Source organism: Pollicipes pollicipes, unplaced genomic scaffold (genome assembly GCF_011947565.3).
Source record: "Pollicipes pollicipes isolate AB1234 unplaced genomic scaffold, Ppol_2.1 Scaffold_7231;HRSCAF=8579_pilon_pilon_pilon, whole genome shotgun sequence".
In the NCBI taxonomy this organism is placed as follows: domain Eukaryota; kingdom Metazoa; phylum Arthropoda; class Thecostraca; order Pollicipedomorpha; family Pollicipedidae; genus Pollicipes; species Pollicipes pollicipes.
The window spans coordinates 3,015,313-3,039,773 of record NW_023597034.1 but is presented as its reverse complement, the minus strand read 5'-3'; the positions used below and the strand labels follow the sequence as shown (position 1 = coordinate 3,039,773).

The following is a 24,461-nucleotide window of genomic DNA, read 5'->3' as shown; positions in this document are numbered from 1 at the left end:
TCGGTCAGGGCTACGGGCGGTCGCGAGGACGCGCACCCCAGCGACGGGCTGGCCACGCCATACAGCAACAACAGAACACTGAGTGTGTACACACGGCTAACACTGCACACCGGCTGCCACTAAGGACGAGATCGGAAGCCGGGAGTTTGGTCGCAAGCACTCAGTGACGAGCAAACAGGACAGCCTGAGATGAGGACAGACTCACCACGGCTTGACCGGTGGGAGGACGAACGCAACCGAAACGCGACACAGACCAGCAACCGCATCGGCGTGATTGAAAGGGATCATCCCGGCGAAACAATGCTGGCCGTAACGCGCGGACATCTTGGCGCGGACATCTTGGCTACCTGCGCATATCAGAAGACGACAAAAGTGCTCGGCTGCGAGACACAGTAGCAGAGACGTGACATGCGCGGAGTTCCGCGCTGGATGCCCACATCCAAATCGGACACACAAATAGCACAGAGCCGGGTTTGAGGGCACGAGCGGGCTTCACGGCCAGACCAGCACGGAATACGAAGCGCGCGCGAGACCTTCCACCGCGGTATCCGCCGCCGGGGAGCAATCACAGTGCGCAGTATGTCAACCGGCAGACAATTGCGTCGACGAGCGCTCCACTCAAGCGCAACGACCGTGCGTCTGCAGCCCGGCCAGCCGATCGAGTCCGCTCCTCGGCGCCGGCGAGAGGACGGACCTCAGCGAGAGCGCTCGAGGGAGCTGCGCGGCCCGCTTGGCTCGAGCGATGTCCACTTGACGTCCCGGGCGTCGCCGTTCCGCCCAGTGACGCCTCTCGAGCGTCGCCGGTGAGGTGGGCTGCTGACGACCGCCGGAGGGCCGGAGCCGCGACCGACGCGCCGGCCCTTCCGCACTGTCCCCGACGCTGCCGCCGGCGTGGCGGACGCTCCACTTCAGGGGACGCACCTGCGACCCTCCTAACACGGCCGGACGGCCAGCCGCGACCCGCAGGTCAGGCGAGAGAGAGTCGTCACACGGCGGCAGGCTTCTCAGGCTGACCCCAGAGTTCTCTTCAACAGAAGTTCGCATGCGATGCTATTGATCGTCACTGACGCGTCGCCGTCACTGATGCGTCACGGTACGATTACCGGCCTCGGCTGTCGCCGCCGGAGGGCATGATCGACATCGACATGGCATTGGTTCAGACGCTGTCACGTGACTAGTTCTGACAGGTCTGTCTGCCCGCCAGGTCAAATGCATATCATTTGCTGGCCAGTTCGGGTAACGCTGCCGACGTGCGCGTTTGTGTACCCGCACCATGCGATCGTATATATCCAATTGCTCCAATCTGTAGTCTCCAACACTGGTCCCTAATATCCAACAAGTGTAGCGCTGCTAACCACCAGTTTAGCACATCACACCGTTCACTCAGTACGTCTCACCGCCGGTTCAGTGCACGTCACCACCGGTTCAGTGCAGCTTACCACCGGTCCAGAACGTCTCACCGACGGTTCAGTGCATCTAAACGCTGGTTCAGTGCATCTTACCGCCGGTTGAGAGCGTCCCACCGCCGGTGCAGTGCATTCAAAGGGCGGTTCAGTGCATCTCACCGCCGGTTCAAATCTTCTCACCGCCGGTTCAATGCATCTCACTACCGATTTAGTGGATCTCACCACCGGTTCACTGCATCTCACCGCCGGTTCAGGGCGTCTCACCATCGGCTCAGTGCAGCTCACCGCCGGTTCAGTGCGTCTCACCATCTGTTCATTGAAGTTCACCACCGGTTCAGTGCGTCTCACCGACAGTTCATTGAAGTTCACCACCGGTTCAGTGCGTCTCACCGACAGTTCAGTGCGCATCACCGCCGATTCAGTGCGCATCACCGCCGGTTCCGTGCATCTCTTGGCGGATCAGACGGTGTCGGGCTGTCCCTGGCTAGCCGCACTGAGCCGGTGCGTCCGGCCGGAGGCGACGCTCGCGTGACCGTTCGGGTCTGCGGTCATGAAGGTCATCTCGGTGGCCGAGCTGCGCCTTCTGTTCACGTGAAACGGCCTGCAATGGCGACCCGGCTCATCACGTTAGTGGCCCAGCACGCGACCTTTTTCCTGAGAGCTCAGTTTTAGACGCCAGGGATCGATGGCACTGGCAACACATCGACAGCCGTGGGAAAGGGTTCAGCAGTGTCAGCGAAGATTGTCAGCTGTGTGAGCTACGGACACGCACGATGGTTTGAACCTTAGAGTGACCATTTGAATTACGCAGTGACGGCCGGTAGTTATGGGTCGAATTGTTGCGTCAAAGCTGTCTACCGTGTGAGAAACAGACGTCGAGAGAGCTTCTCACATTTGAAACCTACGGCAAGGAGAACAAAAAAAATATACATGTGCGCAGCGCACTACAAAGTGCTGTGTTATCATGTTAAAAATTTTAACCTAACCTGAAGATTTACCAAATATCAGGCCGTTCTTGGTTAACAACAGGGACATAGGTTCGCAAAATGAGCTTAAAAAATGCTAAGCAATGAAAAAATGTCTTAGATTTCCCCCGAAATGCGACAACGCACGGGTTTTTCCCCGGCTTTGGTCCACTTTTTCCCTCAAAGCAAACTTGAGACCTGGGGCCGAAGTGTGTGTATGTGGGGTGAGGTGTGGAGTGAGGGCTGAAGTCCCTTAACTGAATAGGAACCTACACTCCTCTTGATAACCAGCACCCCTTATATAGTGAAGGCCGGCGATTTCCAGCACAATAAATCAAAATGTCAAAAGTTCAGGTGCTTATATTACGATCTGTTACCAAAAAAAAAAAAAAAATGAAGAAGTGAGCAACGTGCGCCTTTAGCATGCTCAGGGTCTTGATTTATAAACAGTACAAAATGAGGTTTCTTCACCCGTGGCCATGCACGCAAGCATTCCAACACGAACCCATGCTGGCGAGAAATTTCGAAAAGGACGATGGAAAGCAAAGGTTCCTGTAGATACCATCGTTCGCCTGCACTTATCCAGACGTGGTGGATCACGATTGTCGCTGGCCCAGGTTTCAGGGCCTGGTTCTGTTTATTTGTGCACTTTGAAATGTGTCAAAAATCTACAAGACCCAAAATCGAGGACCACATATCTCATAGATCAGACAGAAGTATTAGCCTTATTCCTCGAAAAAGGGAGAATAGAGATATAGTTAGGTTGATATTTCGGAAACATGCCTTTCTCGAAACAACGGCAGGAGTTTGCCTTCTATATAGCAGGAATGTCTTGTCTCTGTCTTCAGTTGTTTTAGCACTAATAGCAGAAGTTAATCTTCTGCTATTGTTTCGAAAAAGGCATGTTGCCGACATATCAACCTAATTGTATCTCTATTCTCCTGATCTTTCCGAGGAATAAGGCTACTCCTACTGTCTTATCGATGTGACTAATGATCCTCGCTAATGGACTGAACAACTGACCACCTGTCTCGTTTCAGACACCTACACGGCTAAAGGCACTGTGAGCCACTCAGGCAATACATACTTGCAGCGACCTAAGTTAGTCTTGTTCTGGCCCACTAAATTATTACCCAGAACAAACAACTTGATGACAATGCCTCCCATTTACTCCACTGGCCATCAAGGTTTTGACAGCACGTGGCCGTTTCGAATGACCCCTTGGAAAAACTATGACTTATAATAACCACTTTCGGGGACAACGCAGTGATTTAGCACTAATTTTCACAAATCATTTTTGGAGACATTGGGGCAATGCGTGTATGGCAATAATGAAAGCGAGCATTCTGTTGACGGGTCAGCTGCAGGCGTGCACCGTTACGCCAGGTCCGCGTGATTTCAATAATTAAACCCGTCTTTGATATCTTTCCATGGGGTTAGCTAGCATGCTGTTTTAAATCGTTGGCGACAATCTTGGATCTGTACTGCACATTCCTTTCAGCAAGCGCCGTTGAATTTCAAGCGGGGGTCCTTTAATGACGGCACACAGCCCATGCATTCTTAGCAACCAGCACCTTATCGTTCCCAATATAGACCACTTTTACTGAGGAGGCCTTCGCGTTCGCACGCCGCCGAGCAAACAACGATGTCGCAAAAGGAAGCCAAGCGAAATGGGGTGGCATTCATCCTCGAGCGCAACATGTTGCACAAATCTGGCCACGGAAATTGATTCGTGAGCTCAAAGCCAGCCATATCAGCCAAAAAAAACGAACAAAAACGACCGATGTTTTACAATAATGAACGCGTACTGGCGGGCTGCGCTTGCCTCAGGCTGTCTTCTGGTGACCTGCCAAACGACTTCTCCATCTTCCAACGCCGGTAGTGGGTCTTGATTGATGCCCTCACCTCGGAATTGAAGAAGCAATATATCAGAGCCACCGTCAGGCCCTGCAAGATGAACAGATTGGCTGTTATTAAGTTGGCACGGATCGGTCCGTGCGTCATGTCCGTCATGGGAATGAATTGCCACGGCTCCGTGATAATTTGGGACGTTACACGAGATTCCCCAACACTTTTCTGATGGATGCCAACCATGACTGGCGACAAATAATCAACCAATATTGAAAATGATTTTGTGATACACAGCGGACCCACCGCCCGCCTGTTGTTTTCCAATCTTGCTGTGTAGAATAGCAGCGCAGCGAAAGCACGACGTCAGCGCCACGGCACAGATGCTCAGACACGACGGATGATACAGTCACAGCCGTGTGAATGTGGGCACGCAGCTATGTACCGCGGTGCCACGCTGCTATGGTTGTGCTTACGAGCACGACCGTATGCTACAGCTGCCCCGCTCATGGCAGTCCCCTCTGGTGCAGCTTCGATCGTGTCGTGGGCACCAAGCTGATCAGCACCCGCTGTGCCACGCTTCTGGTGGCTTCACGATCGTCCGCCCCTTGGGCACCTGATCAGGACCCGCTCCTGGTGCCAGCTCCCTTCCTGGGTGCCAGCTTCATCCGATCGGCCCCGACCGGTGCTCGGCTCGTGGGCACCGCAGCTGATCAGCTGCCCCCTGGTGCAGCCTCCCCTCCTGGTGCAGCTTCATCGATCCCGACCGGTGTCGGCTCGCGCACCACTGATCAGCTGCCCCGCTTCCTGGTGCCACGCTCCCCTTCCCTGGTGTGCCAGCTTCATCCGATCGGCCCTAGCTCAACATGACTGATGAGGTCACATGTAATGCCAAATTAGCGCCCGAGCCCGCTTATAAGCCGCGGCTCAGGCCGCCTGACTTATTGAAACACAAATCGTCACTTATGGAGGAGATATTCGAGACCTACAGCAGCGCGGGGAAAACTGGATGCCAGCACGAGGTCAAACATATCTAGCGCTGTCAAGACGAACCGGTGCACCCGATGCTCTCCGAAGTTTTGATTACAAGTTGGCTGGGAACAATGAATTATAGAAAAGAGTCTAATTATGAAAGAAAAGTAGGAAAAGAATGAAGAAAAAATCAATTCATGATCATTTTCGAAAATGAATAAAAAGTGCATGAGATTTGCATTTGCTATCTTGCAATATATTTTACCATTATGTCAATGTCGCTATTGATGAGGAATGCTAGCTTGCCTGGGCGACTTATTAAAGACCTTATGAATGCAGACCTTATGACTTTGCAAAAGCTCTGTTTTCCAGGGCATGTTATCGGCAGGAGCTCTGTAAATCGGCATGATACGCTGCTGAAACAGCGCCGTGCGTAATGTACTGTGCGGCCGCTCCAGACGACTCCGGTCGGTGGGTCGCGGTTATGCTCTCGTCTGCCTGTCGCGCGCGCGCGGAAGTTTCCGAGTTTCCATATGCGGAGCGTCGGCAGCCGTCCGCATATGGCGCATACGGAGACGCAGTACCGAATGTTGGAGGTGACTAGCCAGCTGGACATGCACGGGATGTCAGGTGATTAAGTCTTGCGTCAGTTGATTAGAGCTAAGAGCATTCCGGTGTATTCGCTCGCCATCGGGTCGTGTGAATCACGTTGTGCATGCCTGTTCATTATTTGACCTAGGTTACTCGGTGGTATGCTTCCAGACAGGACTGAGGTGCTAACCTTTATAAGAGTTTCCCAAAATCTGCGGCGTACACTTTTGGAGCCGAGCATGTTCACGTGAACCGCAAACATTCGCGGCATTAACCTCATCAGCAGGCAGCCAAAACTAATGTGACGTAGCGTACGAGGATCTTCGTGTTTGCTAATGGGTTGCTGGATGTCTTCTTCCATGTCTGTCATTAGAGCCTGGTTATTCTCCGCATGCTGGCAGATGGTGGCGTCATGAGATTGAAGCGATTGGTCAGCAGGAGCTGCCCGATTAGTTTGTCTCGATGATAAACTTCTGTCGTACTGGGAACGTACACTGGGGATTCGGGACCGAAGTTTGGGAAAAACCAAATTCTGTTCGGAGCATCAAGTTCCAAATGTGGCACCACCTACACTAAAAGTGCGCAAAAAATCACTAAGCATATAGGTCCTTCTAACCACCTTGCAAGGGGCAAAAACCACATTGGGTCCGTTTGAACCCATCCTTGGAGAAGCGGAAGCGGGGATGAGTTTGCGATTTCAGCCCTGCCTCAAGCCCGAACGTGCTGTCTGTGAAAATGTAGCACATTTCCAACTAACTACAGACCATGCGCCCGGTCAGAATAGATTACAGGCGGCTGCGCCACAACACTTAGCGAGGCCATTCTTGACTGCTGGCGCGATCTCTATTGATTTACAGACAGCACAATTTGGCCGGTCATTTCGAGCAGTTCTATCTCGGTGGAGTGATGCAGGCTGTACACGTACTAGAAAGAGAGGCCACGCTGAATTAAATGCACCAAAGATGGCGCTGGACAATTCGTTGACGAGCCCTTAACATCACACGAGCCACAGGAATGGGTGAAAAGTTTGGCGGCGACGCTGGGTTCAGTTCGAGTTACGCAACCGTCCGGAGTTACGCAACCGTTTGGCGTTGCGAAACCGTCCGGAGTTACGCAACCGTTTGGGGTTACCCAACCGTCCGGAGTTACGCAACCGTTTGGGGTTGCGTAACAGTCCGGGGTTACGCAGCCCGTGATATTCTTCATCAAGGAGTAGTGTGAAAATATATGCAAGGGCGCAATACATGTCAGATGATGCGCGACACAAACACGGGGGCGGACACGGGAGCGGACCTATGAGCAGACATGGGAGCAAACCTTGGTGCCCCCCGCGGCGTTCAGCAACACGGCAGTGCAATAGTTGAATCAAATGCGTGCGAACTATGTAATGCTTAAGGTGTAGGCTTTCGGCTCCACTCCGCTTTTCGAAGATAGATTTGAAGGTACTTTTGAGGCCCACGGCGTTTGACCATTCTTGCACGTGAAACAGTATCCATGTGGTTAGGGATAGGCAAGTCCACAAACGCCCAAGCTGATCGGTGAATGACCTGGGACGTGCCACGCATGTCCAGGCTATCTGTGGAGAACTGCCGGAATTTGCGGCCAGGAGAACATGGAACAGGCTCAGATCGTTGGCTTGGAAGTCGGCAGTCAGTGCATATTATCATGATGATGCCATTGAGCGTGCCGAGCATCAATTGCATCTGACTTCTCAGGTGGCTGCGGTCAACGGCGATGGCTTGCGCCGTATCGGTAGGGTGGCGCAGGTGGATCCCAACGTGGACGGCTATATGAACATGAACGGACGGTGTCAGCCTGGGGGATAACGATGCTGCATGCAGCAATACCAAAGTTGCATAGGGCGGGCAGTTCAGGGGCGTAGTTTTGTAAAATGGGTTGGGCCCGAGGCCTGAGCGGTGAAAAATCATGAAACCTACCTCCAAAATAGCAAACAAACTGGTTTTCCCCGGATTTCGCTCAGCTTCTTCTCAAAGTTGTGGGTCTTAAGCACATGTTGGAGAGAGAGAGAGAGAGAGAGAGGGGGGGGGGGGGAATGGGGATCCCAGCTGAATAACCCACAACTATGGATTAGTTACATCCATAACAATTGCACTCAAGATTGCAACATAACCAGTCAGTGACCAGACGAGTTGTACAGGTTCGGTTGGACCTCATCGATGTGCAACATCACATAGCGTTGACTTTAAGTGTTTCCTTCCCAATCTGGTGTAGAACTCATGCCCACACGCAGTTTGTGGTCTGTGATTTGACGCAGGTAAGTCACGACACAGAGCGGCCCACTTAGTCTGGAAAATGTGCTTAGTGACTCATCCGCCCATGAGCTCATCAGGGGGGGGGGGAGGGGTTCGCCAGCGGCGCAGTGGCTAGCTGGGCGCGGGTCGCCCGGCGATGGCGCACCGGATTGGTCATGACGTCATACGGCGTTCAGACACTCAGGAATTCGACGCCCGGGGGCAGACGCGGGGCGGGTGCCACGGATTGGGGCGGGGTGCCGCTACGCCGTCGAAGGTCCGGACGTGGCTTGAAGCTGGTGATGCTAGATTCATTTCATTTTAACCCTCGCTTAGATAAGGAACGGAAACCATTTGACCTCCCCGATTTTTTTATTACATACATCAGGCATGTCGGGTAACCGCGCTTACATCTTTAAGCGTGTTAAACCCGAGCCTAAAATATGCACGCCCATTTATTCAGCTCACCAACCATCTTCCTTATGACGCATTGGACAACGCTGCTTCACAGTGTAACTGGTGGCATCTTATGGTGACTCGTGCGGCGGGCGAACGGTTGAATTTAGGGTACCCCAAAGCTCCGTTCTGTTCATAGCTCTGCCCGCCCGCCTGCAGTGCCAACAGGGGAGATTTGTGAGGGTCAAGATGTAACGCTTGTTGGTTACAATGGGATACATTTAAGCGCTTTTACAATGCGCTTTAGCTGCATTGTACTGTACTAACTCATCATTCGAGGGTTATGCGGCTCGCAGTCCTTGCAAGCACCCGATTCATTGACAAGAAGTCTTCAGGCCAGTGCCGCGGACGACGATGTGCCGGCATCGCTGCCTCGGCCAACGACGGCAGCCAAAAGCCACGAGTTGGCGGGAGACATTTCGAGAGCAGCTCTTGTTTCAGAGACAGTGGGGTGGTTACCCGGTGCGCTAGTCGGGCGGAGGCAAAAAGTGCAGCACCATGCACTGCAAGTGCCGCACAGCGCGTGCTCGCGCACAATGTACTCGTCTAGCGAGTAACGATTTCGCGCCCCGTATCAACAAGAAGGCCACGATAACAGCGAAGTTTGCTGATTACACAATGACAAACTTCTTGAAGAAGTTTGTTGCCCTCCATTATTGCTCTTGAGCGCTGTTTGTGTTTACCCACTATCTATCACTTATATATACACAAAACTATCAGCTTTTTCGAAAATACAATTCTGCTTCCTCTCCTTTACCTTTTCTGTTTTGAGTCAGTTAAAGCGGTCTGTAAAGTTCACCTCTTTGAGACTGACGCTTTAGGCGTTTCCTCCGTGGCTTGCGAGCCATGCTTTTGACGGTTCTCCATACGACCATCACACCCATAACCTAGATGCCGCAAACTTTTAATGATGTCACCATTAGTGAGATGCAACATAAGCGAGCATTTTGTACAGCTGCGCCAGCGACAGGCTGTAATAATTTGTGCAATAATACAAAATTTAAATTGCAAGTTTAAATTAAAAACTTTCGTTATATCGCTTGGTTAAAGTTTCAACAATGTCGATTTCAAGCTTTCATTTTTTAAATATAATATTGATGATAATTTCTTTCAGCTCAGTCTTTACGGTCGAGCACCTACGAAAGCCTTGTCACTGGGCTGCATACGCACATTCTGCTCCGAACAAGGCTTATATCCTTCCTCAGAGCCTGGCCGACTGCACTAGAATGAGCTAACAACGCTCTGACCAACCTGAATGTACCAGCGGCGACCAGCAAAGCTCCATTCCATCTGACCTCGCACCATGCCACCACCATCCCATCTCACCTCGCGCCATCCCACCAACATCCCACCTCACCTCGCACCATCCCGCCAACATCCCATATCCCATTCGCCAGCCGAATGTGAGTATGCGATGCCTGATCCCTTCTCGCGACAGAGGATATAGCATATTCACTGAACCTCCCCTCTGTCCAGCTCACAGTCACCTGTCAAGCGTGGTTCTCCAGTGGGAGTGATCGGTGCATTACAGCTATTCATGCGATGTCGACTCGCGGAATAGGCGTATCCTAATATAACTTGCTATGAAGAGGTCTTTTAGTCGCACTTCGCGTACAGCAAGAATCTGCCATCAGGCGTGATAGGTTATAAATTATGAAATCTATAACCTGTCAACAGATCTTAGGTATCTTAGATACTACATTAACAAACATTTGATATCACCAGCGGTCGCTTTCAGGACAGCCTTTTGCAGGGCACTCGGTGCTATATGACAAACATCGGAGCGGCGGTCATGTGGCGTCTGGGTGCTTGCCTCTGGACCTTTCGGTCCTGGATTCGAGTTCTGGCCACACCACTACCGCATCCCACATGACGACTAATGGAGGTATTCCAACTCGAAATGGTCCTGACATTTGGGTCGGTGAGACGTGAAGCCCTAATAGTATTACTAGGTGCCAACCATCACGGCCGCGATGTCAACCGCTGTGTCCACCTCGTCGACCACTTCCAACCAATATGCCAACCAGAAGGTAGTGTTACTTTTCACAAGTTCCTGTTGCCATACCATACCCAGTGCTAAACTAACGGTTATTTCGAAATGATGTTATAACGTTTCTAGTGCATCCAAATCATGCTTACACCTAACAACATTTTCCAGCACACCATCATTCAGAAAACTGAATTTTGTCGCCAGTACTACCTACCACCATGTGGTTTCACTTCTTGCTCTGCGATAGAGCGGGGTAGTAAGCTGTTAATAAGGCATCAAAACGTCTACACGAGCCCCTTATTTCCAAGCTCCGGAAATAGTGCGCGACGGCACGTGCCACACACCCTCACACAAAATGCGCTTCTAGTTCCCTTGCGACACAGGTGACATTTTCTCGCTTATTTTTTAATAGCGTGCAGGCAGTGAATGCCACACCTCATGTTTCCAATCCAGATTTTCTACCTGTCAATCTAAGACACTCATGCTGCCTGATCGTGGTCGCTGCCCATGGTCAAAACAGCCGGAGTCCAGAGACAGTCCAGAGTCGGCAGCAGTCCGGATTGTAAGGGCTCAGAGAAACCTGAGACATCAGCTGCGTGGGGCAGCTCCGACAAATGGGCCGGCGGTTACCAGCCGGGAGGACGAAGCCTCTAGCTGTTGGCAGTGTATGTATGTCTGTATGCTTGCGGGGACAATGTATGCTTGCGGTGGTAGTGTGCGCATGTGTATATGCTTGCAGTGTCAGTGTATGCGTGTGTGTGTGTGTGTGTGCTGCAGTGCGCGCATGCCGCAGTCTGCTAAAGGACGGGTGTCCCTCAAAATCTCTGGGGAGGATGCATAGATTATTTTTATCAAGGTATCTGAGACCCATGCCACGAACAGCGTGCAATAAAATACAGTCTGGTTTTCTAGCTATAAAAAATGGCATCGTTCATGCCACGGCTCGTGACGTGCGGGTCCGCCACACACGCTGAAGCATAACCTTGCAAAATTTGGGTCGCCTTCCTGGATAATTCGCAAGATACATCTATATCTATATATCTATCTATCTATCTATCTATCTATCTATCTATCTATATATATATATTCGAAATTTTTACATTATACATTATACACATATTCTACATTCTGATGCGTCTCGCCGAAAATATACATGTTTTCTGTTTAGTGCGGTAACGAGACCGTTTCACAGAAAGTCGGTAACCTATGTACCAAGCCGCATATCCAACGAAACAACTTCTAACAATGAGCTACACCAATGAAGCTTGAAATGCAGATCCGCTTTTTCATGTTATTCCCCGGTCTTTCGCGGTCCAATCCCACTTGTCATTTACATTTTAGGATTTTCATGCTGTTTATAAATGCGCATTTTCATGTTAATATTTCGATCTCGTGTGCAGTAATAAAATCAAAGCTGAGGACACAGGCGAGGTCCCAAGCCGAGCCTGTCAATCCCAAAGCAATTTGTTTAGAATGACGCGCCCGAACATTGCAACAAACTAAAAATGGTTGAAACCTCCTCAAACCGGACGAGTTTTTTTCTGGTTTCGTAGCCTAACAAGATAGATAAAAAGGTTGGACGAGTGTAGAAGTGTCCAACGTAGCAAACGGTCGGGTAGGTGGACAGATGACGCCTGCAAGGAGCAGGTGGCGGACAGCCATGGCTATATGCGTGAGGTACGCAAACGAAACCTTGGAGAATGTATGCAAAGGCCTTAAAATGATCTGTAATCTAAATCCATCTCAGTTCAAAACCCCATGTACGAGTGAAGCATTCCCTCTGACTGCCCAGGTGGACAAGGGTCAATGTCAGCTGACAGGCGGGGACGCAGACAGATGGTGGAGTGTGTTTGGGGAACGGACCCCGCTGGTGTCCAGGGACGCGCTAAGGAAACCCACGTGCACTGGCCCGATTGAGATGCGCCGCTTTCGACCAGCCGTCCTCACAGTTGATGGCGAAACGTGTACCGAAATGTTTACGAGGTTAGCCGTGCACTGGGAGTGCATACGAAGCAAAGTGTGCAGAGCGCGCTCAACTTGCCACCTATACATCCGCTGACACCTGATAATTTCGTAGCCGGTCCCGTATGAATACAGAGTTGCAGACAGGCAGACTTCGTGCCACGCAATGTCTCGTTTCGGGCCGCCCACACAGGCTGGCCTGCTCGTGTTAACGGACAACGTTCGTGCAGCACAATGTCTCATTTCGGACCGCCCACACGGGCTGGCCCGCTCGCACCACTTTCCAGCTGACCCTCCCCTACCGGCCGGGCCAACCAATCCGCCCATTCCGTGACACGTATCCAGTGACGATGATCTGAGGCCAGCATCTACCCCATGGACCACTGTGGTGGCAGAGGTCAGCCGTTGACGACCCTGATCATTGGGCAGGCGCTTGGCTATAAAACTTATATAATTGCCTGGGGGCTCTGCAACTGACAAATGCGATTACATTGGGGATCACTAATGCCTCATTTTGTCAGATCATTGTATCAAACAGCCCATTTCCCTGTCGCTTTTGGCTGAAAGCTACATAACCAATCAGCGTGCCCAAGCGCCCCATCCACAAAAGTGCCGGCGATTACCCGTCTAGTGGAAGTTTCGATCAAGCGTTCTAAAATAGCGTGTGTGTGTTATTATCTAGCAACCCAATGGCATCCTAAGTCTGGCAAGCGTGTGGCTTTATGCGGTTTATTGACCTCCCCATCGTAGGGAAGCAGCTCTCGACAGCCAGCGCCTTCCGCGTGCTACGGCAAACAGGAAAAACGGGTAATACTTCTGCACTTCATCAGCGACTTTTACGCCAATTCAGTGGACCATATTCCTGGTAATGAGCTGTCACGACGAGCTAAACCAACTCAAGCCACGTTTCACTCCATATATATATATATATATATATATATATATATATATATATATATATATATGCAATCATAGCGATCCGACAGACAGTTGTGCATATAAATATGCACATGAACGCGTTACAACACACGTCATGATTTCCACATTACTGTGGAAGACAAAAGCGTGCGATATTTATATTGCCATATGGCCGTAGCTGTGCAGTGAAAGACAGAGCTGCGTTGAGCTGCGTTGAAACGCTGTAGCGGAGTGACATAGTTTGGATATTAGGATATTATGCTGGCGCAAGTATTTTTCCATTGAACTTTAAGATATTAGGTGCAGATGGAGGAGATGAGATGAAAAGCATTATGCAGTGCACATAATAGCTGAAGAGATTGAAGAATCTATGAACTAGATGTTTAGCAACATTACTTGTGGATTTCCAACACTTAACCCGACTTGTCATGGTATTGTTATCCAAAGTCACTGCGAACATCTGGACATGACTTTGCCGCGTGAAACAGCGGTCACGCGCGCTACCCTGCTGCCACCTTCAGGTATTGACGCCATGTGACCTTCATTCATCCAAATGCGACTTGATCGCAGGTCGCTGCACAGGTCAAGGTTGTATAACCCGCGCTCTCCGAAGAAAAACGTTCCCAGAGCTATTTCCCGTCAAAGCCACGGAAGTGCCGAAGATATTTCCGAGATTTTCTGTACATTATAGCGTTGCCACTCTTTGAGGTCCCAAAAAACATAACCCGCCCCGCATATCAAATTTGCAAATGCATCCTGTCCTGTAAGACCGTCTTGAGAAATCCTATCAACTTCTGAAAACCCAGGTTATCATCAAAGGCACAAGCCAATGCTTGATTATTAGCATGTCTTCAATAGAAATGAAATGGGAGTAGACAGAAATGTGGGCTCATCAGGTAAAACATGCATGGCTCATCCGCACGAGAAACATAGGGTACGAAATAAAACAATATCTTGCAGCGACAGAAACATGCATTTTGATCCACAGTGGGTATATATTTTGTGAGGCAACCCAATCTCAAGTTTCGTAGGGACACATTGTTATGCTTCAAGATGTCGATGATCATCATTCCCTGAGATTTCTCCTAAAATATTAAGTAGGTGCCTACCTAAGCAAGTGATCAATCAGTCTTGCGGCGAAAAATGGTCATACGTGTCTGATGCGTGAGATAACAACCGGCATCACCTACGAACCGCAGTTTGTTGTTTCCCTCATAACCTTATTAATTCGCAAGTGTCACAAAAGTGCCCAACGACTTCCACGTAGGAAATGCATCCATTTCAACAAACATTTATTCGCATTTTCTTTGCGCGAGTCGCTACGAAGGCAAATGATCCCCAGTGGTTTTGAACAGCACACACCATTGGGAACGGTTACGACACCGATGCTAATTAGCAGGCATGACCACGGCGACAGCTTTGTAACCGTAATAAGTAGCATAAGTATGCCGCGGAACGGCGCAGGGAGAAAGGAATCTAGTATGGTAACGACGAAACCCCTACGAAAATGGCACGTGAAACTCAGAAGTGAAAGAGGCGACAACGGCGTGCCTGCATCTATGCCGAGGACATGCCGGCAGCGTATTTCTTCATTCTAAACAATCTGAGCTGGTTGAAGATTTTCAGGCTTTTCAGGGTATGATGCTATAAGGCATATAAATATAAAGATTATTTAGAGATTCAGTCGACAACTTTGTACCTACGTTTTCGAACCCTGGTGCTAAAAAGGATGCGCTGGACAGGGAACATGGCGAGGATTGCTAAAACCTTCTGTTTTCATGCGGCTTTAAGTAGCCATTTCCTTGTATCGGAACCTGAGTCTGCACCTCAGTATGTGCCACATCATGGCATAGGTCTGGTTCATACTACCGTCCGAGGCAAGCAGTTTCCATCACCTTGTGTTTGGCTTCTACTCTGCCACACTTCAGATTTTTACGTCACTCATTATGTCCCTGGGTTTGCAGTGGAACACATCAATGTTCATTGCACGTGTTAAACAAATATTTTCATTTATATTTACAATTAATATTTTTTTCATTCATACGTAGGCTTATTACTCCATGTTGATGGAACTATCGATAATGTTTGGCTAACTAACAAATGTATTTTTAGGTTACATAATATAAGGTTGTGTTAGTGGAATCACTATGTTCATCGGAATAAAGTCATCTCGCGCAGTTCAAGGACAAACTTTATAATTGATTTGAATCTGAAAGTAAAAACGTTTACGAATTTTGGCTTCTGAAATCCTCCCAAAACCCACCACTCCGCCAGCAATGCCTGTGGAACATCCTGCGGACTTTTTAACTGCATTTTGCGAACCTACAAGCTCAGAAGTTCTAACTCTTGAGTGAATTTCGTGCATTTTGAGGCAAGCCTTCCTTGGGGTGGGATCAGGTCACGGTAGCATAAAAACAGTGAGGTCTGCACAGGTGGTAACAGTGAGTGACGTATTCACATCACATTGCGTGTAGTAAGTTTCTCGTTTCTGGTCACAGTCAATGTTTGCATACGCGTTGATAGGCTGCTCCATACGCGTGTGGATGTTTCCAGCCTCAGTCACACATACACAAAACGGTCAGGTTAGATGACATCTCCGCGAAGCACCTTCCATTCATTTATTTATGGCAAAATAAACGAGGTACGCTATCACTTGACCAATTCACTGACGGCTCAAATGCATTTCCTAAAGATTTCAACTCAAATTATCGACATTGAAATGCTAGGGTCGAGTCGCTGGGAAGCCGTGCGCGAATCGTGGAATGCACTCAAGATGGAATAATTGAATCTCCGCATCCCAGATTCACATCGTAAGGAAATTATTGCGAGCCGATGGGGTCTCGGGGCAAGGGTTCCCTCAGGGCCCATATGTTTCTCCGTCTGATAAAATGACGACTCCTGCTCTGGGCGTACGCTGGCTGAACCCAAATGTGTGTCTGTGTGGAGGCAAGTCTATGATTGCGGGAGCAGGCATCGGAAATAGACTCACGCGATGGGTAAACACGATGAAGGTATCGGACAAAGTAATGCGTGGGGCTGGTGGATGAACTCACCTGCGTGCTGATAAGTATGGGCTGCAGATAGGCGAACACGTCCGCCACCACCCCGCCGCCGGGCGAGACGAAAACCAGAATGTATGTGAGGCCGAGAAGTGGCAGCAGCACCAGCAGCGCCTTGGTCGCCTTCTTGTACTGCTGCGTCTCCGCCGAGTTGGTGGAGCGTAGCTTGGTGATCAATACCTGAGTGAGGGTGTCATCAACATGTCACTTCGAAGACTGCTGCGTCTCCGCCGAGTTGGTGGAGCGTAGCTTGGTGATCAATACCTGAGTGAGGGTGTCATCAACATGTCACTTCGAAGACTGCTGCGTCTCCGCCGAGTTGGTGGAGCGTAGCTTGGTGATCAATACCTGAGTGAGGGTGTCATCAATATGTCACTTCGAAGACTCGTGACAATGTGAACCGCCCCTTCAGTGCTGCCATACAATGGTTCGCCCATTGCATCGTACAGTCTAGGGCCATACCCCCAAATTCAGTTCCTAACAAATAAAATAAACGAATAAAATAACCAGGAAACGCTATAATGGCGCCGCGAAGAAGACCCTCTCCACGGTAACTCACAGCGTACTCACCAGCCCGACCCTCGGTAATGCTCAAGCCAAATCTCTCACGTGAATCAAGTGCACTTTGCCGAACGCGAGCATTTGTTATACTCCGGGCAAGCTCAGTCTCAGCTTTCAAAAGGACGCTGACCTACAGGAGCCGTAATTCGCGACAGGAGTCCTACATATGCATTGTGTATGTACATGCATGTGTTTGTATGTTCTGTGCGACGCTAATAAACGAGGACCTTCCTGTTGGTCTCAAACTCCCACGCTGTGGTCGCAATAAATATTTGTGCAGGCATGCATATATGTATGCATCCCATGCCCGGTTAATATATGCATCCGAAACCCGTTTAATGAGGTCTCTCCAAGCTCATTTAAACATGAAGCTCAATCAAGGCCATACCCGCCCATTATGGCCTCATGCTTTCACATAATGTCTTCCACGAAAAGCCGAATGCTGCCGACTTGCTCGTCGCCTATGGTCTCAGAGTTCTGGGTCGCTCCACTCGTACCCTCTCAGAGTTCTGGGTCGCTCCACTCGGGCCCTATCAGAGTTCTGGGTCGCTCCACTCGTACGCTCTCAGAGTTCTGGGTCGCTCCACTCGTGCCCTCTCAGAGTTCTGGGTCGCTCCACTCGTGCCCTGCCCCCTTACAGAGCATTGCTCCACGGTGAACAGCTTATGGTGAGCAGCCTTCAGCTGTATGCTAGCTGAGCTGAGTCTATTTCAGCATGTTGAATGCTGGTCGCACAGTGGATTTTTACAGCCACTTGCTGCTCTCACAAGGAGAACGTAAAGAGTTATCTCACAGTCCTGGAAGATTTATGTGACATGGTTTGTTGTATAAACTGGCGTACGTTGATGCTGCACGCTGTATGACTTAAGACCATTATTATCACATATCCCATATTGTTTAACGCACGCGCCTGTGGTATGCAGGTAGATTCATCGTATATTATAGTCTGCTTCAGTGTTCATGCAAATATTTCCATCCGAATAGTCACTTCCGTAAATAAGCGCATGTCTCCGGCTTGTAAGAAAACGATTAAAGCGTGCGACCAAAGCAAGTCTCCAGTACCACTGCTGGCTGCTGATGTGCCATGGACAACAGGCTTGGGGTAGGTAGGTTGCAGAAAGCTTGGCTTAATTACGAGCAGGATAAAAGAGCATGACTCAAGAACATGTAACTGATAACGGCTTCTCTCGATATGTCGAGAAATGACTCGGCAAAATGTTTCATGCGGGACAGAAGAATGTGCGCCCAGACAGGCCTGAGAGGACTGCGCTTGAGGTGCGCTCCGAACGTAATACGCTCTCGAGTGGGGGTCCACTTGACGCCAGCTTCTTCCAAACTTAGTTTCGAACGGCGCGGTATAACGCGCCAGACTTTGTGTAACTGAGGGCATTTGAACAGCCAATCTTTTGGTATATGCATTTATATTGATCTCGCAAGGTCACTGAACCATGGCGGGTCAAAATAAGACCACGCCTGCCAGCGAAGGCAATTTCTAGGGATATAGCTTAATATGACTATAAGATACTCCGTCAAAAAAGCAATAAACGAAGTCATGCAACTTCGAAATGGTTTGTTAGACAATGAGACAGCTGAAATCAGGATTGCGACTTATTCCATTGACACTTGACCAGGTGTGAAGGTACCAGGTCAAGGCCAAACCAAACCGCTTTCTCACTGAAAAAACTTAAGATACGAGATACCTTTTGACGCTCATTTTGGATTCCTGGATTACAAGGAAATCAAAACGTCTCGTGTAACCACTTCATGATGATCAAAAGTGACTTAAAAATGAGCACGCTAAACCTTTTGATTTGAGAAGTATGTCGCATAGCATGGCACTTTGCTTCACCTGTGAATTCAAATATTGAAGATATCAAAAACTTAACCAAAATAAAATAAATCAGAACTAACAAAATATTGAAGTATTTGGGTCACTTTTACCTTTAAACGATTAAATACGGTCACCGACCTGATAAGAACAACAGTGGCATTTTGCCTATAAGAGGTACCTGGGTTTAAGCTGGTTGCTTGAGGTCTGAGGGCACTTAAGATAACAATCTGGAGTTTGACTTTGACCGTATGCGACTTAAGGGTCACAACCTAGGGATTTCAAAATCTGACCAAAAGAAGTTCACATAGTGCCCTACTTACCCTGTGAGTTTGATTATCTAGCTCTCTCATGGACTTAAACTGGTTCTCACCCCCCACCTCACTCGAGCGCGTCGTAGTCAACCGCCCAACGGGACGCGTGTCAGTTAACATTGAAGATGGGGCGTGGGGAGGAGGTGCAATGCTCCCCGCGCTGAAGATCTTGGTTCTCAACCAGTGGTAAAAAACCTTTCCGTTCTACCGGATAAAGTCGATGTCAAAGGTAAAATTATTTGCCAGATAGTTGATGACGAGACCTCAAAAACAGCAATGATGATACCCAAATTCCCCATCGACCGGGCGGTCCACAGCGGCACCCTCACCGGAGCGGCAGCTCATCAGCCGTGGCGGGTCGTCCGTGACGGCCAGCAACTCGAGGCGTGGCAGCACCAAACCCTGTCAGCACGCCCGCTAAACCGCGCTGTGCGCTCATGCGCGTCGTCAGCTGAACGATGAATTTGTTTGAAAAAGTGCGCTACTGGCGACCTTCCTCTCGATTCCGCACGTGATCAACGTACGCCTGACGATTTCGGCGCAGTGTGACAAAGCCTCCCGTTACAGCAATGTCTCCGTCATTCTACGTTGGCTTTGCCTTCCTTGTTCTAAAGATCATTAAGCTGGAGGCTATTTGTGTCGGGTGCAATTAATAGTACCTAATGCGGTCGCATCCATGATGGCTCTTGTTCCCTGCCGTGATGCGCCATAAGTGGTATTATTACTTCCGTGCGGTAATTTCCGGTGTATGAGCGGCTTATACCCAGCATATCCCGAATCAAGCCAATACTCGATATACAGCGAATGTACCTCCAGGCGAGATCCACATGTGGGCTGGTAGGCTTAGACAGACAGGGGATTTTCCCCTCCTTGGCTCGAAAATTTCGGAATGGAAAGGACGGGAACATCTCATCTACCAGAATCTTCAGCACCAACAGCCTTTTGATAAACAGTTCGGCACTCTATTTCAGGTAAAATATTTTACATATGTGAAGTGGAGGTGTAACGCAAAATACCGTGGGCACAAGTACGCACCGAGAGCAGCTATGCGCTATCAGAGGACTCAATGAACGCCCCCCCCCTCCCCTCCTCTCCCCAAAGGCTGCCAGTCAGAAAGGAGATTTTGGGACACTGCCCATCCCCGTTTCACATAACCCTAGAGCAGTGTGGAAGTCCACTGAATGGCAATTTTATGGACTGCGACTGGAGTTTTTTGCCTCATCGTCCGTACGAAAATTGCTCTTATCACCTTACTGCAACCGCCGTACATGCTATTTCTTCATGGATTTGTGCTCATGCGTGCAAACTAAGGCAGATGTCGATGGCAAATTTAAAAAAAAAATGTCAACACTGTTGAAGGCAGTCTTGCTTTAAAACAAGGGCTAACACTTGAAACCAATAGGCGATCTGACTGGATATATTTTAGTTTTCATAACAAAATGGGGCACTAAACCAGCTAGTTGACAAAATAAAAACGTGAAAAGGATGTAGTCTGCGCCTCTTCCTCAACCCCCCCCCCCCCCTCCCGCCCCCAAGGAAAATGTGATGCCGTTAAGGTTTCCCAGAAGGATCCCAGGACAGGCAGATGATATCGATGACACAGTTAGTTTCAGCCCCAACAGACGCACACCAGTAGAACACTGATCCCAGGGCAGGCAGATGCTATCGATGACACAGTTTCAGCCCCAACAAATGCACACCAGTAGAACACTCTTGCGCTCTGCCTTCGGTCGTGACGATACAGACTGCAGCACGGCGCGCATTAATGTGGGAGGGGCTCATATCCACCATATTACAGGCCAAGGCAAGACCCGGTCTTCAGCGAATGTAATGCCTAAGTGAGGTTTGCATCGTCAAAAGCTTATTTCGCGTCATAAGCACCATTAGGTCTCTCGGGTTCGGTCTGACAGGGTTTCGACTTTTCCGTCCATCCTCGGAAGTTTCGGGGGGAGCGGCGGCACCAACTGCAGCAACAGCGCATCGACAGAGAATGCGACTCAGCCCAGGAAATGTAGAAAGGCAGCGCGCCGGTGACTGTGTTCACGAAAGCATTGAAAAGAACGGGTGCAACACGCCGATATTTTTAACTGAATCCGTCTGTTTTCTAATTAACTCAATACGTTTCGTTATGCATTGTATTGCACCTCTCGCGTTACACCATTCTTGGTAACGAGATTTTGTCTGAGGCCTCTTCCATGAAAGAAACTAAAGCCTTATGATGTGACGAAAGATGAGACAAAGTCATCGGGTACCTAATGGCTGTAACACAGCAGTGCACAATGATGGGCCTTGGGGCAGGGAGCGCTAAGCCTCCAGCCTTGGGAGTTCGCGGAAGCATGGTGTTGGGCACACACTGCCATAGATACAGTAAATAATCAGCCGAAGTCAATGCCCTAAGCGCGATCAGAATACCGCAGGCACTTCTCGTTAAAGACGTGGTTTTATCACACGCCTGCTACATGGGCCAACTGTTGCCCTGTGTTTCGTAAGTTGTGCTGAGTTACATTGCTCGATTTTCCGAAATGGTATAGTACGAATTTTGGGGCCATTCGGCTAGTTCAGCCACATTATTTTCATTAAATTCTTCTTTCAGCCTGCGGGAATAGACAACTGATATATGAGATATCCAGCCGCACACCCACCTCTGGAATGTATATTACATTGGCAAATAATGCGGTGTGGCGAGTGTAGTAGTGGCCATGCCAACATTTCTCAAGCAAGATAAACGGAACCATTTGTTCATGAAGAGGTGGCCACCCAGTCGAGTTGTCACTTTTTTGGACTTTGAAAATCCTCGCCGCCTCGCCGCCTGAAGACCCGTTTACATTATGGGAGCTACCTGCAGAAACCGCTGTAGATACTGCAGTCGTCAGTTTCTGCGGACTAGAGGTGTCACTTGTAAGTTCGCAAGCTCGCAAAGCGCACGCAAAAGGAGCTCAAACGCGCACCTCTAGTTGAAAAAGCTGACGACTCAGAGCTTTTGTCGGATTCTGTGGTCGTCGGCTGTCGCTGACTAGAGTTACCACTTTTCAGCTCTTTCCACCCGCGCTTTGTGGGCCTGCCGGCTGAAGTGCGGCACCTCTAGTCCACAACAGCTGACAACTGCTTAACCTGCAGGGGATTCTGCACTCAGTTTGCATCGGTAACACATCAGCATATCCCGACAGTAATACAACAAAGAAGTGGCCGAAAAGGCACATTCACGAGTTAAATACGCGTGGTTCATCCACACACGAAATATATGGTATGAGGTAAGCAGATGACCTGTTTAGGCACACAGCGATACAAAATATGTTTTTTTTCACTGTCCCCTGAAATGTTTTCTGGGGCTTTTGAAAATATCTATCTAGATACGCCATCGACCAGCTCTGCGGTGGAAAATGATCGTGGGACAAAAGCACAGTCGTACCGTCTATTATAGCATTTTCTGTTCCATTTGCAAATCTGTCAGAAGTCACGTGTCTAAATATCCTTTATGCACCTAGTTGTATCGAATGTATCGTATATTCCATGATCTGATTCTGATTCTGTAAATTCATCGCATCGCGAGACAGTACATTCCACATGTCGAATGCTTTCGAACTGACATCGCAGCGATGTCAGCAAAAATCAATTCTCATGCCGTTTTTTCGGAACGGTTTGTCCAATCTGGAGAACGAAACTTTCAAAGTGTACTTAAGTGCAATACCATTGTAAAGAAAAATGATAAGCAGTCGAAAGTGCCTTTTTGGCACGGTGGCCAATTCTATAATTTGTCTCCATAGTTAATACTGTTGCGAAAAAATGAGAGATTTACATGACATGAATATCTGGCAGCCCATAAATATTTGTTGTTTTCGTTTGACATACTTAACAACTTTTGGAAACCCGCCTATTGACCTGCGATACAAAACTATGACCGAATTCAACAACAGCATAAATCAGAAGGGAGGCCAGAAGCATCTAAACCTGAACGTGTTTCATTCATGCAGGTCATTCATCAGCGGCACGTTCATTTGCTCTGGCACCCACCACTCAGCGAGATTTGCTGCGCAGTTACCGCCTCCTGCGATCAGATGGTTACATATACATCTCCACCCTGTGTGTGATATACCGCCTGCCATGGCGCCGATCGCGCCGGAATTGATGACGGGATGGCGGCAACTCTGACACTTCCGTGCGGTGGCAAATCTGACGCCGATATCGGCCCGCTTCGGCCCGCTCCGTCTCATCCCGGCTGACAGCCGGCGAAATGAGATGACCAGCTCGCGGAGTCCCGAGAGAGAGGCTCGTCCCGGCGGGTGCCGCGCCGTCCCCCCTCCCCCACCCCCACTGGCGGCAACAATCTCCCGAATGGCCGCTATCAGCGCGTCGCACTCCCTGTGAATGATCCGGGCAGCCGTGGCTATTGTTGTGCGTTAGCGCGTGGGGACGGCAGGCTATGCGCTCCGCCGACCGCGGCCGCGCTGCCGACCGCGAACATCAACAGCGCACGGACGTCAACATCGGCCGCCACTGGGCAACCACAGGCGCCATCAGAGGGGAGTTAGAGCTGTCACTGATGGGGCTGCTAACGCACCCGCTGCCGCCGGAGTCGGACGCCACCAGGCATAGACGTAAACGCGGGATGCCATGAGCGACAACTAGCATTGTCCACTGTTTTTTTAAGGGATGGGCATCCTACGCGAATACGTCACCGCGGCTTTGCGACGCACTCAGCTTCTGAGGCTATACAGCGTCGCCTGTTTGTCACCCTGGCAAGAAGGGCGGGCACCGCGGTGAATCGTATCCCGTAGCTCTGGTTTTCCAGACGCGCAGCTTAACCACAGCACCATCAGTGCCCAAAACGCAAAACCGAAGGTCAACGCTCGTCCAGATAAGTGTCACCAGGAGCCAGCTCGCTCACCGTCAGCAAGAAAACCGTCAAGGATTCTCAACCACCCACGCAATTAGCTCTGGCTCGGGCATGCTGCCGCCTACGGGGAATTGCCACCTTTTGAGGTGACTGTAAAAACGGGACTTTTCTTCACAATAGGTATCATTAAGAGACAAAATGCGGACAAAGACCAACAAGTATGTAAAGTAGACATTGTTGGCAGTATATGTCCAATTACTCTCACTGTCAATCTACTCAAGCTTCATCCTAAAAGACCTGGTCATGACAGTAAAAAGCACTTCGTCGCCCCAAGCATGGCCGCCAACGTAATTACGGTGGCTGACAGATAATCACAGAACAGATACTTGACAACCCCAAACCAATTCGCAATTCTCGCAATTCTCTGCTAAGGCTTGTCGATCCCGGCGGCAGAAATAAGTTTATTTTATTCACCAGAAACTTAGTGCATGGGGATTCCTTCGGA

General features: G+C 49.6%; 1 protein-coding gene across 1 annotated transcript in view; it reads right to left on the bottom strand.

Moving 5' to 3' along the window:
• Positions 1-24,461, bottom strand: part of LOC119110575 (diuretic hormone receptor) — a 64,139-nt gene that overhangs the window by 693 nt on the left and 38,985 nt on the right. Inside the window, exons 8-10 of the mRNA XM_037234450.1 lie at positions 16,414-16,599; positions 4,197-4,318; positions 1-2,007 (exon numbers count right to left, since the gene is read on the bottom strand). The exon at positions 1-2,007 is cut by the window's left edge and continues 693 nt beyond it. Coding sequence (XP_037090345.1) covers positions 1,866-2,007; positions 4,197-4,318; positions 16,414-16,599 — 450 coding nt within the window. The 3' untranslated portion in view covers positions 1-1,865. The remainder of the gene's footprint in view (positions 2,008-4,196; positions 4,319-16,413; positions 16,600-24,461) is intronic.